Genomic DNA, 21153 nt, shown 5'->3' with positions numbered 1-21153 from the left:
TCTTGGTTGACTGAATCCTTTGTAGTAGCATCTCGCAGTACCTGGCGGGGACTCATGCATGAGTCAGTGGAATAGGTCACAGAGTTTTCATCTGAGGAATGCTGGGTAGCAGACAGTTGGCCAATCATAGTCTCTGGAAAGCTTTGAATGATGGTGCCAGTGGCATCAGGACTCGCAAGTCTCTATCTGGCAACATTTGGTGCCAGTGTGACCCCCAACAAACTACCCCTCTGCCCTCCCTTTCTCATCTTCTGCCCAGGACTCTGCAGTCAGTCACTCCCACCCCTACCAACTTCTATTACACAATTACACAATTTCCTCTTCACAATTGTTTGTTCCCTGTCTCTGAGCATGGCATGGCTGACTGTAACCTGTTATGAAATCAAACCACTGCCCTGGCTCACCCTCGAGGGCTAAATCGCCTTAATTTAAAGAGATTCCTGCGGGACACACAGGCCTGCCCATCTGCTAAGGCGTGGCTTTGTCATTGTTCTCAGAAGGTTGTCTGCTTGCTTTGGAAGAATTCCCAACAGCCTGACCTGCCTCATTGCAATCCTAGCCTTAATCTCAGCTATGAGAAGGGTGGAAACATGGAAAGGAAAAGTAAGGTCAACATGCTCGAGCCCCGGTCTGTCCTGAGGACAGCACTCCCAGCACACAGTGGGAGCTCAATGAATATGGGATGATAAGCTGGGGAGTAGTTGAAAAATGATTCTCCTTTAGAAAGAGCCCCAGCAAGGCTGCTATGTTTCTTCCCAGCACAGTTCATCCAGGTGAAACCACTGAAAATGAACACTAAGGCCAGCCTAGGGCTCGGAGTGGATTGGCAGCCCGGGGCTAAGGGCCATTGGCCTTGGTGCTCACTGATACTGATGGGGTAGAGGAAAGGGGAAGGGAGAGAATGTGGCTGGCTTGTTTGACCCACATGACTGAATGAACCTCAGGTTTCTTTGGGTTCCAACTGGCACATCCACTTTCTTTTCCTGGTCTACAGCCTCCGATGTCAACCCCCCAGCCTCCAGGACCCTCACTATGTCTGCCTACATTATCTCAAGTTCCCCTTCCCCAGCCAGCTTTGCCCATTTGTTTCCAGACTTCTCAAAGCACTTTCAAAGTCACTCTCTCATGTCCTCCCTTCTAACTGACATGTCATTGGGATTTTTTTTTAACATATTAAGAAAACTATACAGCTCTCCCAGGGAAATAACAGAGTTTTTAAAAAGGAAAAACAAAGTCCTCAAAGACCATTTATTTCTATTTTGCTAACCTGCCAGCCCAAGCTAATGGTTTTGATAGGATGGACACGTCCAGCATTTCAACACCAGAGGGCGGCAGTGGCTAAATTATATAGACAAGCTGCCCTTGCTAAGAAATGCTCTTAATTTGGTTACTTCATTCTTGTTCTTTCTGTCCCTTCATGAAGAGACAGAAGAGGACTGTCATGGGGTTGGCGGGCAGGTGCAGGTGAGATGAACTGAGTGTCCAAGGGCAGCTATTGCTAAGGAGAGCGGGACAGGGAATTCAGAGCAGAGGCTGTGCCTGGAGCCCGGGATGGGCCTGAGGATTTTCAGGCCTTGTTAGTAATAACTCAATTAATGGAGACAGCACCAAGGCCAGGCTGTGGTGGAGCGTTCTTGTTTGTTTATATTGTCTGAGAGAGCCCTCCTCCCACCAACATCCCTGCCCGACCCCTGCCCAGATAAACTCTTCAAACCTGGGTTTGGTTGGGGGGTTCTGTGCTGTCCTTCCTTCTAGGCAAGTGACCAGGCCAGGAGGTCTAACAAGTAGCCACGCTGCCTGGTTTCATTTCAGAAACAGTTGTGTGCATGTGTGTGTGCTCTTTAATTTTTAGAGCAATTTTAGGTTAACAGCAAAACTGAGGGGAAAATACAGAGTCCCCATATACCTCCTACCACCATACACGAACAGGCTTCCCCATTATCAACATCCCCCACCAGAGTGGTACATTTGTTACAATCAATGAACCTAGATTGACAAATCATCATCACTCAGTGTAAACTGTTAGAGTTCACTCTTGGTATTGCATGTTCTATGGCTTTGGACAAATGTGTAATGCCCTGTATTCACCATCATAGTACCATACAGAGTAGTTTCACTGCCATAAAAATCCTCTATGGTCTGCCTAGTCATCCCTGTCTTTCCACTAACCACTGGCAACCACTGATCCTTTTACTATCTCCATAGTCTTGCTTTTCTAGAATGTCGTATAGTTGGAATCATACAGTATGCAACCTTTTCACATTGGCTTCTTTCACTTAGTAATATGCATTTAAAGTTCTATGTCTTTTCATGATTCAAAAGCTAATTTGTTTTTAGTGCTGAATAATATTCCATTGTCTGGATGTAGCAAAGTTTATTTAGCCACTCACCTACTGAAGGACATCTTGGTTGCTTCCAAGTTTTGGTAATTAATAACCTTAGTAATGAATAATGAATAAAACTGCTATAAACATCTGTATGCAGGTTTTTGTGGGGACTCGAGTTTTCAATTCATTTGGGTAAATACCAGCAGTTCGATTGCTCGATTGTATGCTAAGAGTATGTTTAGTTTTGTAAGAAACTGCCAGACTGTCTTCCAAAGTGGCTGTACCATTTTCCATTCCCACCAGCACTGACTGAGAATTCTTGTTGCTTCTCATCCTCACCAGCATTTGGTGTTGTCAGTGTTTTGGATTTTGACCATTCTAATAGATAGGTAATGTTATCTTATTGTTTTAATTTACATTTCCCTAATGACATATGATGGTGAGCATCTTCTCATATGCTCATATGCCATCTATATATCTTCTTTGGTGAGATTTCTGCTCAGGTCTTTTGCCCATTTTTTAATTGTTTATTTTCTTACTGTTGACTTATAAGAGTTCTTTGCATATTTTGGACAATAGTTCTTTATCAGATGTACCTTTTGCAAATATTTTCTCCCAACCCCTGGCTTGTCTTATCATTCTCTTGACAATGTTGTTTGCAGAGCCGAAGTTTTTAATTTTAATGAAGTCCAGCTTGTCAATTCTTTCTTTCATCCATTATGCCTTTGGTGTTATATTTAAACTCATCAACATATCCAAGGTCACCTAGATTTTCTCCTGTTATCTTCTAGGAGTTTCATGGTTTTGACTTTTGTTTAGGTCTATGATGCATTTAGAGTTAATTTTTGTGAAGGACATCCGGTCTGTGTCTAGATTCATATTTTTGCATGAGGACGTCCAGTTGTTCCAGCACCATTTATTGAAAAGACTATCTTTGTTCCATTGTATTCTCTTTGCTCCTTTGTCAAAGATCACTTGTATATTTATGGGGGTCTCTTTCTGGGCTTTCTATTCTGTTCCATTCATCTATTTGTCTATTCTTTCACCAAGACACACTGTCTTGATTACTGTAGCTTTATCGTAAGTCTTAAAGTCAGGTAATGTCAGTCCTCCAATTTTGTTCTTCTTCAATATTCTGTTGACCATTCTGGGTCTTTTGCCTCTGCTTATATAAATTCCAGAATCACTTTGTCAATATCCACAAAATAACTTTCTGGGATTTTGACTGAGATTGCGTTGAATCTATAGATCACGTTGGGAAGAACTGACATCCTGACAACATTGAGACTTCCTACTCACGAACGTGGAATCTCTCTCCATTTATTTAGTTCTTTTTTAATTTCTTTCATCAGAGTTTTGTAGTTTTCCTCATATAGCTCTTGTACATATTTTGTTAGATTTATACCTATCTATTTCATGTTTTTAGATGCTGATGTAAATAATATCGTGTTTTTAATTTCATATTCCACTTGATCATTGCTGGTGTATGTGAAAGTGATTGACTTTTGTATCTTAGACTTGCATCCTGCAATCTTGCTATGATCTCTTATTAGTTCCAGAAATTTTTTTGTCAACTCTTTGGGATTTTCTACATAGATGATCATATCATCTGTGAACAAAGACAGTTTTATTTCTTCCTTTCTAATCAGTATTCCTTTTATCTCCTTTTCTTGTCTTATCACATTAGCTAATACTTCCAATACAATATTGAAAAGGTGTGGTGAGAAGGGACATCCTTGTCTTCCTCCTGAGACTAGAAAGCTTCTAGTTTCTCTTCATTACATATGATGTTAGTTGTAGGCTTTCTGTAGATATTCTTTATCAAGTGGAGGAAGTTTCCCTCTATTTCTTGGTTGCTAAGAGATTTTATTATGCATGAGTGTTGGATTTTGTCAAATGCTTTTTATGCAACCATTGAGAGGATTATGCAATTTTTCTTCTTTAGCCTGTTGATGTGATGAATTACATGAATTAATCTTCAGATGTTGAGCTAGCCATACATATCTGAGATAAATCCCATTTGGTCATGGTGTATATTTCTTTTTATACATTGTTGAATTCAATTTGCTAGTATTTTATTGAGTATTTTTACATCTATATTCATGAAAGATAATGGTCTGTAGTTGTCTTTTCTTGTAATGTCTTTGTTGATTTTGGTATTAGGGTAATGCTGGACTCATAAAATGAGTTAGGAAATGTTCACTCTGCTCCCATTTTCTAGAAGCTATTGTAGAGAATTGGTATAATTTCCTCCTTAAATGTTTGGTAGAATTCACCAGTGAACCCATCTGGACCTGGTGCTATCTGTTTTGGAAGATTATTAATTATTTATTCAATTTCTTTAATATATATAGACCTTTCACATTGCCTATTTCTTATGTGAGTTTTGGCATATTTTGTCTTTCAAGGATACTTTTGCTGTATGCTGCTAATTATGATAAGTTGTATTTTCATTTTCAATCAGTTCAAAATATTTTTAAATCTCTCTCAAAGTTTCTTCTTTGACCCATGTATTATTTAGTAGTGTGTTATTTAATTTCCAAGTCTATGGGAATTTTCCAACTATCTTTCTGTTATTGATTTCTAATTTAATTCCACTGTGGTCTGAGAAGCAGACATTGTATGATTTCCATTTTTTAAAATTTGTTAAGGTGTGTTTTGTAGCCCAGAATGTGGTCTATCTTGCTAAATGTTCCGTAAGAGCTTGAGAAGAATGTACATTCTGTTGTCATTGGATGAAGTAGTCAATAGATATACTAGTCAATTATATCCAGTTGATTGATGGTGCCATTGACTTCAAGTGTGTCCTTACTGATTTTCTGCCTCCTGGGTCTGTCCATTTCTGATAGAGGGGTGTTGAGGTCTCCAACTGTAATAATGGATTTGTTTATTTCTCCTTAAAATTCTACATTTTGGCCTCACATATTTTGATGCTCTGTTGTTAGGTACATACACATTAAGGATTTTAAAGTTGTCTTGGAGAATTGACCCTTTTGTCATTGTGTAATGCACTTCTTTATCCCTGATAACTTTCCTTGCTCTAAAGTCTGCTCTGTCTGAACTTAACATAGCTACTCCTGCTTTCTTTTGATTAGTGTTAGCATGATATATTTTTCTCTGTACCTTTAATTTTAATCTATATGTGTCATATTTAAAGTGTGTTTCTTGTAGATGACATATAGTTGGGCCTTATTTTTTGATCCACTTTAATAATCTCTGTCTTTCAGTTGGTATATTTAGACCATTGATGTTTAAAGTGACTATTGAGGGCGGCCCCATGGCCAAGTAGATAAGTCCACTTGCTCCTCTTCAGCAGCCCAGGGCTTTGCTGGTTTGCATCATGGGTGCCGACATGGAGGCACTTATCAGGCCATGTTGAGGCGGCATCCCACATGCCACAATGAGAAGAACCCAAAACTAAAATATACAGCTATGTACTGGGGGGATTTGAGGAGAAAAAGCAAAAAAACAAAAAGCAGAAAAACCCGTAAAGTGACTATTGATATAGTCTGATTAATAACTACTATTTTTGTACTTTTTCCATTTGATGCCCTTGTTCTTTGTTTCTATTTTTGTCTTCCACTCTTTTCTGACTTTTGTGGTTTTAATTAAACATTTTATATGATTTCATTTTCTCTCTCTTCTTAGAATATCAGTTCTTCTTTTTTTTTTTACTTATTTTAAGCGTTTGCCATAGAGTTTGCAAATATATTTACAACTAATATAAGTCCACTTTCAAATAACACCCTAATGCTTCGTGGATAGTGCAAGTACCTTATAATAACAAAATAATCCTAATTCCTCCCCCTCCCACTTGTATGATTGCTGTCATTTATTTCATTTATACATAAGAATATATATTTATATACACATGATTTACATATAAGCATACCTAATCAAATACATGTTGCTATATTATTATTTTGAAAAACAATTTCTGTTAGATCAATTAAGAATAGGAAAAATAGGGCTGTCCTGGTGATGTAGTGGGTAAGTTTGCACATTCCGCTTGGTGGCCTGAGGTTTGCAGGTTTGAATCCAGGGCATGGACCTACACAGTGCTCATCAAGCCATGCTGTGGAAGTGTCCCTCATACAAAATAGAGGAAGACTGGCACAGATGTTAGCTCAGGGATGATCTTCCTCAAGCAAAAAGAGGAAGATTGGCAACAGATGTTAGCTCAGGGACAATCTTCCTCACCAAAAAAAAAAAAAAGAAGAAGAAAAGTGAAAGTTTTTACTTTACCATCACTTATTCCTTCTCTGATGCTCCTTCTTTCTTTAAGTAGATTCAAGTTTCTGACTAATAACATTTCCCTTCTCTCTGAAGAACTTCTTTTAACATTTCTTGCAAGGCAGGTCTACTACCAATAAATTTGCTCAATTTTTATTTGTCTGAGAAATTATTTGTCCTTCACTTTTTAACAATTTTAATGTTAATTTTTTGTGAGGAAGATTTCCCCTGAGCTAACATCCATTGCCAATCTTCCTCTTTTTTTTTTTTTTGCCTGATGAAGATTAGCCCTGAGCTAAGATCTGTGCCAATCTTCTTCCAACTTGCATGTGGGATGCCTCCACAGCGTGGCTGATGAGTGGAGCAGGTCCACACCTGGGATCCAAACCCCCGAACCCAGGCTGCCAAAGCAGAGCGTGCAGAACTTTAACTACTTGGCCACAGGGCCGGCCCCCTCTCTTTCACTTTTGAAGGATAATTTCACAGAGAATAGAATTCTGTGTTGGTGATTTTTTTCTCTCAATACTTCACATATTTCACTCCACTCTCCTTGTTTGCGTGGTTTCTGAGAAGTCAAATGTAATTCTTATCTTTGCTCCTCTATAGGTAAGATGTTATTTCCTTCTGGCTTCTTTGAAAATTATTTTTCTTTATCTTTGATTTTCTGCAGTTTGTGTATGATGTGCCTAGGTGTAGTTTGTTATTGTTTTGTTTTTTGTTTTGGCATTTATTCTGCTTGGTGTTCTCTGAGCTTCCCGGATCTGTGGTCGGGTGTCTAACATTAATTGGAGGACATCTTCAGTGACTTTTGCTTCAAGTATTTCTTCTGTTCCTTTCTCTCTGTTTTCCTCTGGTGTTCCCATAACACATATGTTATGCCTTTTATAGTTGTCCCACAGTTCTTAGACAGTCTGTTCCTTTTTTTTTTTTGGTCTTTTTTCTCTTTGCTTTTCTGTTTTATAAGTTTCTATTGACATATCCTCAAGCTCAGAGATTATTTCCTCAGCTCTGTCCATTCTACTAATGGGCCATCAATGGCATTCTTCATTTCTGTTTTAGTGTGTTTGATCTCTAGCATTTCCTTTTGATTCTTTCTTAGAATTTCCATCTCTTTGCTTACATTGCCCATCTGTTCTTATATGCTGTCTACTTTATTGATTAGAGCCCTTAGCATATTAATCATTGTTGTTTTAAATTCCTGGTTTGATAATTCCAACATCCATGCCATGTCTGGGTCTGGTTCTGATGCTTGCTCTGTCTCTTCAAGCTGTGTTTTTTGCCTTTTAGTCTGCCTTGTAATTTTTCCATGATAGCTGGACATGATGTCCTGGGTAAAAGGAATTGCTGGCCTTTAGTGATGTGGTGGTGAGGTGTGGGGGAGAGGAAGCATTCTATAGTCCTGTGGTTACATCTCAGCCTTTCAGTGAGCCTGGGCCTCTGTCTAGGAGCTTCATAAGTATTTCTCAGGTTTCTTTTCTCCCCCCTATGTGGGACAGTGTGACTAGAGTTGGCTGGAGTTGGGTATGTCCCTTTTTCCACATGGAAGGCTACCGCAGGCTGGAGTTGGGTATTTTCCTTCCTCCAGGTCAGTTCAGATCTGATAAAACTACAAAAGTTTAGGCTCTGGGGTAAAATAGTTTCTCCTGAGTACAGGCCTTGTTATGAAGAACAGAATGCTCTGTATATTTCGGAATGGTTCCTTTGCCTTCCCCCTGCCAGAAGCATAAGAGAATTTTTCTCCAATATTCACCGTGAGTACCTGGTTGAACTCCTATGGTACAATTAGGAGTTGAGGGGAGCCCAAAAGTGTGCGCTCCCCTGTGACTGGGTCTGCTGAGAAGTTTTGACTCTCAGACTTATCCACTTTGAGACTCCAGCAATTTGCCAGTTTCAGTTCAGCCTGCCCACCCTGGCGCTGGTTCCACATAGGTTGCTGTTCGGGGGTCTCTGCTCCAGGAAGTTGTAATTCACTGTGATCACCTGTCCGTCTCTCCCATTTTGGGGGCAGCACTTTGCCCTGTGACCTCACTTCTCTGATAAATCTGAGAAGAGTTGTTGATTTTTCAGTCTGTTCAGCTTTTACTTGTTAGCACCGAGTGACGACTTCCAATCTCCTTGCATGCTGGACTGCAAACCAGAACCATTTATGTTGTCACCTCTGATGTCCTACACCAAGGACAACAAAGTGATGTGGGCCAAACGAAGACGTTCAAGCATGGCCCTTGTTCCTTTGCAATTGGATTTTAGATTTGAAAGGGGCCCTGGAGGTCACCTCATTCAATCTCTCATTTTCAGATGAGCATCTGAATAGGCTCGGCTGGGGGCATTCCTCCATTTTAGCAGAGTGATAGAGTAGACTGCATACATGTGACCCCTTTGGGTTCAGAATCCAAGTGAACTTTCTTCAGATAAACCAATTAAGTTTTTCTACAGTGTTCTGCTCCCTGAAAGGAAATTTAAATGTGTTATTTATTTATCTGTAAACAGTGGTTATCTCTGTATGGTGGTTTGATGGATGATTTTAGTTCTGTGTGAGGGGATGATGTTTTTTCTCTTTTTGTCTTTCTGCATTTTCCAAATTCTAACAAAAGAACATATATTACATTTACAATCAGAAGAAAAAAATAAGGTCGCATTTTAGGCCATGAACATTGGGGAATCTCTTCTCTGTGTCTCCTTGCAGTCTGCAAAATGAACGTTCACCGACGCTGTGAGACCAACGTGGCTCCCAACTGTGGCGTGGACGCCAGAGGAATTGCCAAAGTCCTGGCGGACCTGGGCGTCACTCCGGACAAAATCACCAACAGCGGCCAGAGGAGGAAAAAGGTAACTGACTATTCGGTGGTGTTTCTGGAGCTCTTTGTGGGCCAGCATCCCTGTGCTGGCTTCCTGAGAGTCCACTGAAGTGAGGTTATAAGATGGCTGGGTTTGCGACTCTGTACTCAAAACAGCATGTGCTTAAAGGAAAAGAAATGGTCAGGCAGGTAACATTAACATCTCCTTCAGTTCCAGAAGTGGGGGAACCTCAAAGCAGGCCTCAGGTGTTATGTTTCTCAGAGGCACATAAACTTTGCGATGAGGACTTTGGAATTCTCTCTAGAAAAAGCACAACTCTAGACAAGGAAGTAGACTTCTCTGCCTCCAGAACTGGCATGAAAGCAATGTCAGTGTCTGAACTTCGCCCCTGGTATCGCTGTAATGAGGATAAATGGATGAAGAGCTGGAACCACATTCTTTTCTAGGGAGCAAGCCAAGAAGATTTGCGATAGTGCCGGCACTCAGCTGCCCGAGGAATATTGTTAATGCCCCACGACATGAAACATCTGGGCCCTTCTTTGGAGACCAAAGCCCTGTCTCTATCCGTGTGACATTCTGAATGTTAGTAGGAAGAGATCCATTTGCTAAAATGTTATTTTGGTAAGTCAGGGCCCACATATGTAAATAGAGTGAAAGGCATCCGTAGCATTTTGTTTGAAGGCCCTTCTTAGCCTTGGCTCCTAGCCTAGAAAATGTAAGAGGTCTTTGAAAAAGTAAGTTATGAGAAAATCAGAACCATGTTAGCTGGGCAAGAAATCCTGCTGGGGGTGGGGTGGACAGTGGTCCTCCTTGCCCAGTATCAGGAATTCTCAAGCTTTTACTGGAAAAGCAGATCTGACTCTGGGTGCTTCTATAATCTTGATTCCTAAATGTTCTCCCTAAGTTTTGCCCTGAAATACCTTCTGAAGGGCCCTGTGTTTCCCTTCTCATTTTAGAAGCTGCCCATACCTTTTCCCTGGTGCCTTTCAGAAGAACATTTTCCCTCGAATGGGAAGGTGTGAATTGTTTCCAGCTTCTTAACTTTTTCTCTACTTTCCCAATAGACAATGCTGTTTTGCAGGAGTTGGAGAAAAGAAATTCTCTTCTCTTGGTTAACCATGAGATTTTGTGCTTCTGGTGGCTCTTCTCAGCTCTGTGGATCCCACTGGTGGAAACAGGACTTCAGTTATTAACCCAAGGCAGTGGGGTTGAAAGCAGAATGTCAGCACCCAAGAATGCGAGGGCCCCACTGAAGGGGCGGGTTAAGCAAACACACTGTGATGACAATGTTGGTAACACACATTTATGAGCTCTAGAGAGAACCCTTTTTAGGAGACATGGGTTTTTTTCTTGCTAGAAGCAACTTGAGGCAGAATCTTTATTAACTGTCATGAAACATTTAAAAGAAGACTCAGTCCTTGTCCTCTCCCCCATGGGCTCTGATGCCAGTAGCCAGGCATCATCTGTCTCTCTTGGATTTGAGGGAACCTGGTGGTTAAGAGGCCAACATGGAGAAACTCAGGCAGGGACAGAGACTCAGGGACTTCAGTCCCGATATTTTTATTACTATGCTGGAAAAAGCCAAGTGAACCAAGTAGTAGCTCAAGTTCGTAGGAGAGGGTGGGAAAGAAGTGCTCTTGGTCAGAAGCTAAAGGGGCTTCTCTGCAGGGGCATCAGGCTTGCTGGAGCTTTGGGTCCCTTCCTATTGCCCCTCACAAGGAGTCCATCATCCTGAAAGGACGTGTGCGCAGAGGCAGAAGATCAAGAGTCAAAGGGGACAGAAGTGCTTGTGACCTCTAGTCCAAACCTCTGCCTTTAATGGGAACTTAAAATGGACATGCAAGTATTGGGGCCAGGAAATAGACTTCACTGGGCATGTTCTATTAAAATTTGCCAGCAAATATCAATACATCTGGAAATCTTTGTTGAACTTCTATTATGTGTATCACTTTGTGCCAGTCACCAGGGGCAACACAAATACTGGATAGAGCTTTACCTTTAGTTTCCCTGGGTAGAGAGCCCACACCATAGACACATACAGGGATTGTTAACTAAATAAAGCTAAACAAGATCATGACTAAATGCCAAACCGGTGTTGGAGACAACCAGCGTCAAATTGCTCTGAGTGAGGCAACTTGCATTGTTTGTATCTGCAGGGAAGGTTTTCTGGAAGGGGTAAGGTTGAGCTTTGCTTAGAAAGGTCAGTTGTGTTTGGATAGATACAAATTGAACAAACTGAAGTTTCTTGGTTTCTTCCCTTTAATTAACACGTGAAACCTCGAGTCTATGCTTTCAGGATATCAGTTCAGCAAGTGCCACTGTGTACCAGGCACTCCCGTGGTCCTTGGTATAGTATCCTGACGCTTTTGACCTCAGGGAACTCACCACCCTCCCTTCTGATGCCGCTCTCCCCTCTTTCTCTTTAGCTCATCGCTGGTGCCGAGTCCCCACAGCCTACTTCTGGAAGCTCACCATCTGAGGAAGATCGATCCAAGTCAGCACCCACCTCCCCTTGTGACCAGGGTGAGACCCTCAGATTTGCTTCTTTACCTCTGCGCTCTGTCATTGGAAGGACCAAGGAGCTTGAGGCCTCTCCGCCTAAGAATGACCTTGTTAGCTGAACCACAGCCCCTGAAAGGCTTCAGACGCCCTTTCTGTTGACTCATTAGCTTCTTTCGTTCTATAAGGCTTTCTTGAGGGTGAGGCTCTAAATGGCCGTGCCTGCCTTAAATTCCTCCCAGGCTGAGTAAGAGAGAGAGAGCATGTGATGTTGTGGTTCTTGCTTTTCCCTCGCCTCTTTCCCGAGTCCGGAGTATAGGAGAGGGAGAGAGTGCAGCCCTTCTCTTACCACTCTGTCCAGTGTCTGCTCCCTGGCCTGTCACCGCCATTCAGTTGAGTTTGACTCCTTCCCTTCCGAACTCTAATCATCATACCCCAAACCTGAGATCAGGGCAGGAATCAGGGGATGGGCTGGGGAAGCCATCTCCTCTCCTGGCCTGGGTGGGGATAGGAAGACTAAGCTGGAGAAGAGACTGTGAGAAGACGAGAAGACATGGTGAGGAAGCCAGCTCTAGGCCTGACTCCTCTCTAAGGCTCAGCTCAGGATGTCTCCTTCCTGTAAGAATATGCTTAAAGTAATCAGAGGTTTCTGAATTCTTTAGGCATCGGAGAATGCTGAGGCTGAGGAGGGACTTACACATTTAAACCTTGCCCTCTGGTGACAAGCAGCAGACGTCCAGGGAAGGGATGTTTGTATCTACAGAACAGCAGTAATCGTCTTGCATAACAATAGTGCCCTGCTTTTCTGTAGCCCCCTTTGTATTCATTATCCTAATCTTATGCTCACCCCAACTTTATTTGGTGCTCCATCCCTGTCCCCATGTTACAGGGTGGGAAGTAGAAGGTTGGAGGGTTGAAAAGCTTTATCCAAAGGTCAGGAACTAAGTCAGTGGTCAGGAAGAGACTGTGCCCTCCAGGCTTAGGGACCCTGCTCTCAGAATCCATGCGTTCAAACCCTCCTGGAGGTCATCATTGTGACCCAGCTCTTCTTACCAGGAGTAAATAAAACGCTGCTGGGGGTGAGGGTGAGGTATGTGGGGGTGGGGGGTGCCAATCTTGAGGCCGCAAAATAATTGGTCTGAGTCCCTCTTTGTGCTGCTCTGGTTAACTTTCTTTTTCTTTATACTCTGCTTCATTCCAAAAGAGACTTGACCCTTTCATAAGTAATCTGACAGTACTCTGGGGCCTCCAAATGTGTAGGTATTATTCCAGACCTACACGTGACAAAGGGTATTTTCATATTTCCCTTTTTAATGCTGAGACCTCCTTTGAGAGCTTCAGGGAGACAGGGTTGTATGGTAAAGACATCAAGTAGGAGTGAGGTGACCAGGTTTCTAGGCCAGGCTCCTGCCCAGCCTGCTCTCCAGCCTTGGCAGGACGCAGTGCCTCTCAGGGCCTCTCTGTCCCCAGTCAATGCAGGTACCAGTATTACCCAGCAGAGATGTGACGACAAATGGACGCAAAAACCCTCTTAGCAAGACATGGCATTACTGCAGAACAGAAACAAGATAGTTTCTCTTTCCTCCACAGTAAGAACATAGAGAAAGACTTTTTCTTCAAGCTTTGGTCTCCCGCAGCACCCCGGTTTTGTCTTCCCAAATCCATTTAATAACTTGCCTTTTAGCTCTATGCTGAGACTAAAAATTATTCTTACTGAAGAGTAAGTGATAGAAAACTGCTGACTTGACATGGGGTTATCCGTAGACCCAGAAGCTGTCTCCCCCCTACCCCGCCCCCCTTGCCCCCACACAGCTCAGAGGAGCTAAACTCAAGACCTGGGAAGGAGCTCTAGATTTCTTGATTAAGCTCTCATGGGCCTCAGTCCTTCCGGAAAGAAGCTGAAGATCTCTCTATGTCATGCAGCACCTGGTCACTCATGCCTGATTCTGATTCCCAAGGGTTAATAGTCCATGTTCCCTTCCATAATCCCAGTTATCCATGAGCATCTTGTACAATTGGATTATGCTTGAGATGCCCATTTCTACACAGGGGAGTGTGTTTCTTGGTGAATGAATAGCTAACAATAAAGCTTCCTCAAATAGAGAAGGTCAGAGCATCATCCAGCATTATCACCCCCAGGTAATGCAGGTCACATACTCTGGAGGAACGCGAGACTGTCTCACAGTTGCGAAATTGTCCTGAGGAATCCTGCCCCATCTGAGATAAATTTGCAACATGTCACTCTTGGGAAGCAATTCTATTGTTAATGATAAGCCCATGCTCATTTTGTTAAGTAACCTTGTGTGAGATGGGTATTTAGAATAAACCCAGCAACAAGGCCAAGTAAAGTCCTTCAGCAGGTAACAGCTTCCTAGTCCCAGCTGTTGAAATAATTACATCACCAGTGATTACGATGACAGTTCTCGATTAGTTGGTGTTCTAATCTTCAAAGGAAACTTGAAGGGTACCTGTTGGCTTTGGGACTCTTCAACCTCCCAGAGAAGGCTGGGATTCTTGTCCTACACCTAGAATAATGGAATAGGCTACTAGGCAGTGGGGGCCTTCAGAGAGGTAGCGGGCTCCCAGTTTAATCTGAATGAGTTGGTTGGCAGGGACTATGTCCTCCTCCTCTTTGCACACCTATACCCTGCTGTATATTAGGTGCCAATGAAAGTGTGTGGAGTAAGTGAAAGAACATAAAGCGTTGCCACACTGGGTCTGTTGCTATGAAGAACCAGAAAGACGGTTGAAAGCTCATGGGGGGAAATTCTGAGTATTGAGTCCTAATGGGAAGGGCTCCTGAGGTGTGCACTAATACAATATCTTGTCACCCTTGGCCCTAGAACTAAAAGAACTTGAAAACAACATCCGGAAGGCCTTGTCATTCGACAACCGAGGGGAGGAGCACAGGGCAGCATCATCCACTGATGGCCAGCTAGCGAGCCCTGGTGAAAATGGTGAAGTTCGGCAAGGCCAGGCCAAGCGCTTGGGCCTGGATGAGTTCAACTTTATCAAGGTGTTGGGCAAAGGCAGCTTTGGCAAGGTCTGTGGCATGTGTGGGTACAACTGCTGATTTTCTCTTCCCTGTGGCGTGGCCTCCTGTTTGATTTCAGATTAAGCAATGAACATTTCAGCCTGGTCTTGTTACCTTTTCCTTCCTTGTTGAGTGGAAATGGCCTGAGGACAAGCAGATAGGAGCTTGGGTTCTGCTTCTGACATCTGTGGGATTCAGTTTTTCTCATTTGTCAAATGAGGACAGGAATCGAGTGAGACAGTGGGTGGAAAGGCACTTTGAAAAATTTAAATTGCCTTACATGTGCTTGGCACGCCATTGTCAATAATAGTAACAATGCATTTCTTCCCTTCTTCAGAGATGCATCTGAAATTCTGGTTTTAATTCATTCTGAAGATTTTGAAAATGAACTCTAGAATCTCTGCCCTCAGTGAACTGAGGGCTGAAGGCAAATCTTGAGTGTATTACTTTGGAAGTTAAATGTTATTTAACTGACTTTTCTGGCACTTGCTAAATGTTTTCTTTATCCTCTAAATGTGTCAAGAGAAGAAGAAGAAGAATCTCATGTCTTGGATCAAGGCCTTCTGCCCTTGGTGCCTTTCTCCATATCCCACTCCCCACTGAGATGAACACAGTAGTCTGGGACGTGGATGCAGAGTATGCTCAGTAAAGCATTCGCGGTGGTCTGCCACCATTCTGAAGGCGGGGTGACATGGAAAAATAATCCCTGTTCATTTTATAAAGAAGATGGAAGGGCAGAGAGCTTAGGAAGCTGCTTAACATTTCAGCTGAGATCTCTGATCCCTTGCTCGTCACAAAGCCATGCCTGAGTCGATTGGATTGGTCTTTCTAGGACCTCTTGGAGCAAAGCGGCCCTGCCAGGGGGACCAGGAGCCTGGCTCTGGGAGCTCCCAGGGGGCACGTGACAGGCCTCCCTCACATATCCTGGAGTCTTGAAAGCAGCAGCCTGTGGGTCGGTCAGCTCACTGAGCTTCAGAATCACTCTACTTCCCTCTGAAAGGAATGGTGCTCTGAAGCTCCCAGGGTGCAGGGCCTGGTTTCCAGCCCGTCTCCCCTGCCCCATCTCATCCTGAGGCAGGAAGGTAACTGGAGTTTACTTAAATAGCAAAGGCTGAAGCAACCACATTCTTTAAAGACTGGCTAAATAAGAAGCAGACCCCAGTCCTCTGGCTTGGCATAACTCTGGGATGTGAGCAGGACTTGGTTTAGTGTTGAGCAAGATTCAAGGGAAATAAGCAGGCTCAGAGTTTCCAAGTTTCCATACAGTGTCGGCAGGATGGGAACTTTGATGATTCTGGAGCATTTAGGTTGTTTCTTAGGAAAAATCGCAGCCAAAGTCTGAGCCGGTTTTAAAGAGTTTGCATTATATGTGGGTGACAGAAGGTCTTCAGGTTAACATGAATTCCCTCACTAAGCTTCTGAGTTGCTGCTCTTAAGTCTGACACTTACACTGGAATCCTGTACTTAGGAGTTAGTTATTTAAAAGGAGAAAGGCTTGTCGCATTTGTAGGGAAATGAGTGCAAAAATATTAACTGTTAGGAAAACTTTAAGAAAATACAACTGTTAATTTGCTCTCTGGAGAAGGAATCACATTCCCATCTTTAAAGCTGTAGCAGAAACCGTGGAGGCAAACAAAGACACATCCAGCAACATAAAGATAAATGATCCTACTCGACAGAAAATAAAACAACAGAAAATAAGCAGGCAGGCTTACGAAAATCTCTGCAGACAGTAAAGTATATTAGAATCTTTATATACCAAGCTCATACAAATTCATAAGAAAGTGATATAAACCAATGGATAACTAGACAGTCACCTTGACAAATATAAAGCGGACAAATAATTCATGCAGAAGAAATACAATTAGAAAACAAATATTTTAAATTTTCATTGTTAATTAAAACAGTATTTCACACCCATTACGTGAGCAAAAAAAACTTTTTAAGTGAAAACACCCAGTGTTGGTATATTGCTATGAAACTAAAGCACTTCTGCCGTACTAGGGGCAGGTTATGTTATACATCCTTTCTGAAAATCAGTGAGGAAATGTGTAAAGTATTTAACCTTATAATCCACTTCTAAGACTTTCTATCTTAAGGATATAATCCAAAGAAAGAAAAAAATTATATGTACAAAAATACTCAATACAATTTATTTATATAATACTTAATAATTACATGTAACTTAAGTGTCTAATATGAGGTAAATGGTTAAATAAATTGTAATATGTTTATTTGAATTGAATATCAGCAACTGTGATAGTTATAGAGACCATGTAGATAGTACTTCTGAAGTAATGTTCAGTTAAAATACTATACAGTATTTGCTAAACTATAATTGCAAGTATGACAAATGTATATGAACGTATGAATAATTACTTAACAGATGTGCATTGAACTTCTCTTTTCTTTGCCTGGGCCCTATGTTGGAGATTAAAAATAAATAAGTTCTAGTAGCTGTCTTAGGATGGGTAGTTTTTCTGAACATTTTTTAATACTATTTTAGTGTTTAAGATTGAAGGAGAAAAGGAGTTAGTTTTTAAAGCATTTGGTATTGACTTGTGTCTCTTCTTTTGGATCTGTACACGCATAGATTGATAGAGGTGGTTTTGGTTGATTGCAGGTCATGCTGGCGGAGCTGAAAGGCAAAGACGAGGTGTATGCTGTGAAGGTCTTAAAGAAGGACGTCATCCTTCAGGATGATGACGTGGACTGCACGATGACAGAGAAGAGGATTTTGGCTCTGGCGCGGAAACACCCGTACCTAACACAACTCTACTGCTGCTTCCAGACCAAGGTATGTTTAGAAAGAAGCTGGTGGCCACCATCTCGGGGTGGCGCTGTAGGAGACGATGGGATCTTGACTGTCAGATAAAAAAGATCAATTCTAGGCCTTCTACATTCTTTTCTCAAAGACCTTGTTAAGTGGAATGGATTCTACCCTTGAAAACATCAGGGTATACTTGAACAGCATCCTCTTTTTTTAAGGGCATGGGATTTTCCATTCAAGGTTGTGCTTGTGAAGGGATGAGAGAGTGACAGAACTCTTTGCGAGGGTAGCTGGACAAAGCCAAATGGATAAACTCAGTGTTTGCTCCTTAGAAAAACCAACAGGTGTGGTTAGTCCTCGCACTGCTCCTAACTTACTATCGCTAGGCAAATCACTGAAGTTGTATCTTGCCATCAGGTCAAATGAAAAAGAGTAAAGGCCACCCTAACCGCTTCTAACTTGTATAACATCATACGAGGTAAAGGATCTGGACTTACGCTTAAAATGCCATAGCGACATACAAGTATAAGGTGGCGTTTAAAATTTTCCACGGGAAAACCATTTTCCTGGGAACCAGAAGGTGGCAGTAAAGAAACAAAGATAATGTGTAACTGCATTGTGGAGCCTGACCTATGAGTATCATAACTGATTTTCTTACTTAGGAAAGAAGAGAAATGCCAACATTCTTCATGAAGCTCTTATTTTATTACCCTTTTATGGGGAAAAAAAGAAAGGTTAGTCCTTTAGGATGCCTTATGGATTTGTAACCCTTGGCTTCTTGAGAAGGCGAGGGCAACCTCACCTGAAACTCCTCCCTGTGCCCATCTGGGGCCCAGGCAGTGAAGGGTGCCACCATGCGGAGACAATTCCTTGCTCCTTAGCATACTCTCACCTCCATGCCATTGTAGATGCCAGTTGTTCCACTTAGAATTCAACAATTACTCCTTTGATCATTTGGCAAATTTTTATTTTATTATATTTTATTGAATTCTTTTTGTGTGCCCGGTGTTGTGCCAGGTACTAGAGATACAGTGGTGAGCAAAGCCCAGTTCCCAACCTCAGGGAATCTACAGTCTCTTTGGTGCACTGTTTCCCAAAGGGCATTTCTCAGTGCTCTCCTCACGGGAGAAACTGTAAGACTAAAGCACTCTGTGGCCCAGAGTTTAGGACCCTGACATCTCGACCTCTCGTAGTGTGTCTCAACGTGCATTTGCTTGTTAAAGTTCTAAGGGGAACTGCAATGAAAAAAAATTACCTTTTATGTAATTTACTATTTCCCAATTATTTGATCCCAAGCTCCACCCCTACCACCACCTGTTCCACACTGAGAAACATTGAGCTAATGGAATGTTTCTTATCCTTCTGATCTCTCAGGAGAATAATAAATATCTTCTGAAAATCTGGAAATCTCTTTTCTGAACAAGCACAGAACTTGATTATCCTTGTTTTTGATGTGTATTATGAAATGACTAATATTTGTGTGGCTGTGCGTGTGCCTGTATGTGTACACACGTGGAGCCCAGCATGATAATAGAGGATCAATCACGAGGTCGAGTTTCTTCTCTTCTCCACTTGAGCATAATTCTAGATTAATGAGAAGTGTACCTATATGTCTTTATCTTCCATGGTACCTATCACAGGGCCTCACACCTGGTAGGTGTCCACTACCAGAAAAGGAAGGTTGGAAGATTTTTTAAAAATCATCTCTTCTACTCTTCTTTTTGCACTCATGAGAAAATTGGATTTCAGAGAAGTGAAAGTCTTTTGCCCACAGACACTCTGTATTGGCTGAATCGAACTTGGCGTCTGATCTCTGGGACTCCCAGTGCAGTGGGGCCTTGCTCTAATATCACATTGCTGCTCTCTTGTGCCTGACCAAGCCCAGTGTCCCCTCTGTGGGGGAACAACCCGCTTCCTCTACCCCTAGCAGGTAAGCCATCTCTTTCCTTATCTGAAGTGGTTTCCTGGGCAGGGATCCACACTGGTATCCTTTCTTTGGGCACATTGCCAAGAGGTCCAGCATCCTAGGAGTGGTCCAGTCTGGTTGTGATGACTCACTGGAACCCCTGTACTGGGTGGGTTTGGGGAAGCCACAGTGGAGGGTCAGCTTCTCTACGTCTCTTGGTGAGTGGATAAGGGAGCAGGAATGGATGTCTTCAATGTCAGCAACGTTCTTCTCTGTGCATTGTAGAATATCATGACTGAGGTTGCTCATTGTGTGGCAGCTTGTGAAGCACAAAATGATGTTGAATGATACCATGGGTTTCTTTTATGGCAGGACAATAACCAAATTGACACGGAGAGTGGGTTCTAGGTGGCTGGAGGATGAGGCTGGGGAGAGAAAAGGCTTCCTTCTGTAGTTCACAGATTTACTAATTCTTTTCTCAGGCTGATGTCAGGTAGCCACAGTTACAGGAACAACTTTGCTCCACCTCTCCCATGCCACCATTACTTGGTAGAACACAGCACACCCCACTTCACACAATAGATGTAGGTTCATGTAATTTTTCTAAAGTGAATCATTTTTTAACCTCCCTGAAGGACCTTAGCTTACTAATGAAAGGAATCTTATGAAGAATCATTTTATAATCCCCTAACTTAACTTTTAGAAAATGTGGCTTTTCCTATGACAACTGATAGCCATGGTTTAAAGCGTGGCAATTGTTCACCTAACTCTGAGATAGGTGCTGGGTTTGGGATTATCAGCAAAAAGGAAGATGACTCTCAAGTGGAGGGGCTTACTTGTAAGAGATGGGAAGGTTATTCTAACTCTCATAAGCAAATAATGCTGAATAATTACCTTGGGGGGGGGGTCAGTGCTCAAACCAAGAAGAGGAGGAGGGGCTCTTTAGGGTCTGGAGCAAGGAGGGGGCTCAAGTCGGGGAGGATTTGGACAGGGGTTGAGTGGGAGTGGCAGCCAGGTTCAGTAGCCACAGTTCAGTCCTGCTTTAGTTTCCCTTTTCCTGAAAAGAAAGGACGGTTCCTCTGAGCCACCATGTAACTGGTTTTGACTAGGACTCTAATACATGATTAAAGAATACAAGACCTGATAGCAATCCTACTAAGATTTGTTTCAGTCTTGTTTACTTATGACACACAGAACAGCAAAAATATTGTCTGGTTTAGTTATTTTTAGGTAGCCTTTATTTTTCAGCGTGTAGAAAGAAACAGCCCCTATGGAAACATTCCTTTGAGAACTTCTTGATATATCACACCTGGCTTCAGGCCACACACTACACCGATTGCCTGACAGGACTTAGATGTGTGTGAGGTGCGGGTACCATGTCTGGTATGGTGACCAATGATGATGGTTGTGTAAATCCACTGGCGTCAGTCATGAGGTCAGGTCATGAGTTAGGTCTGGTTACCACAGACCACTGAATGACCAAGTTAAAGAATGCTTTGGGCTTTTCCGTACCCTGCCCACCTGCCCTTGGCTCCAGCAGTCTGATTCTCTGTGGGCTCTAGAAGGAAAAAAAGCAAATGAAGTGGTT

General features: G+C 42.4%; 1 protein-coding gene across 3 annotated transcripts in view; it reads left to right on the top strand.

The window, feature by feature from the left end:
• The window catches only part of PRKCE (protein kinase C epsilon), a 496436-nt gene that overhangs the window by 321280 nt on the left and 154003 nt on the right, over window positions 1-21153 (top strand). For all 3 annotated transcript variants that reach the window (XM_014833277.3, XM_044772359.2, XM_070512147.1), the window contains exons 7-10: window positions 9244-9386; window positions 11783-11879; window positions 14699-14898; window positions 17513-17686. In XM_014833277.3, coding sequence (XP_014688763.1) covers window positions 9244-9386; window positions 11783-11879; window positions 14699-14898; window positions 17513-17686 — 614 coding nt within the window. The remainder of the gene's footprint in view (window positions 1-9243; window positions 9387-11782; window positions 11880-14698; window positions 14899-17512; window positions 17687-21153) is intronic.

Source organism: Equus asinus, chromosome 6, assembly GCF_041296235.1.
Source record: "Equus asinus isolate D_3611 breed Donkey chromosome 6, EquAss-T2T_v2, whole genome shotgun sequence".
NCBI lineage: Eukaryota > Metazoa > Chordata > Mammalia > Perissodactyla > Equidae > Equus > Equus asinus.
This window is presented reverse-complemented; position numbering and strand designations above follow the sequence as displayed.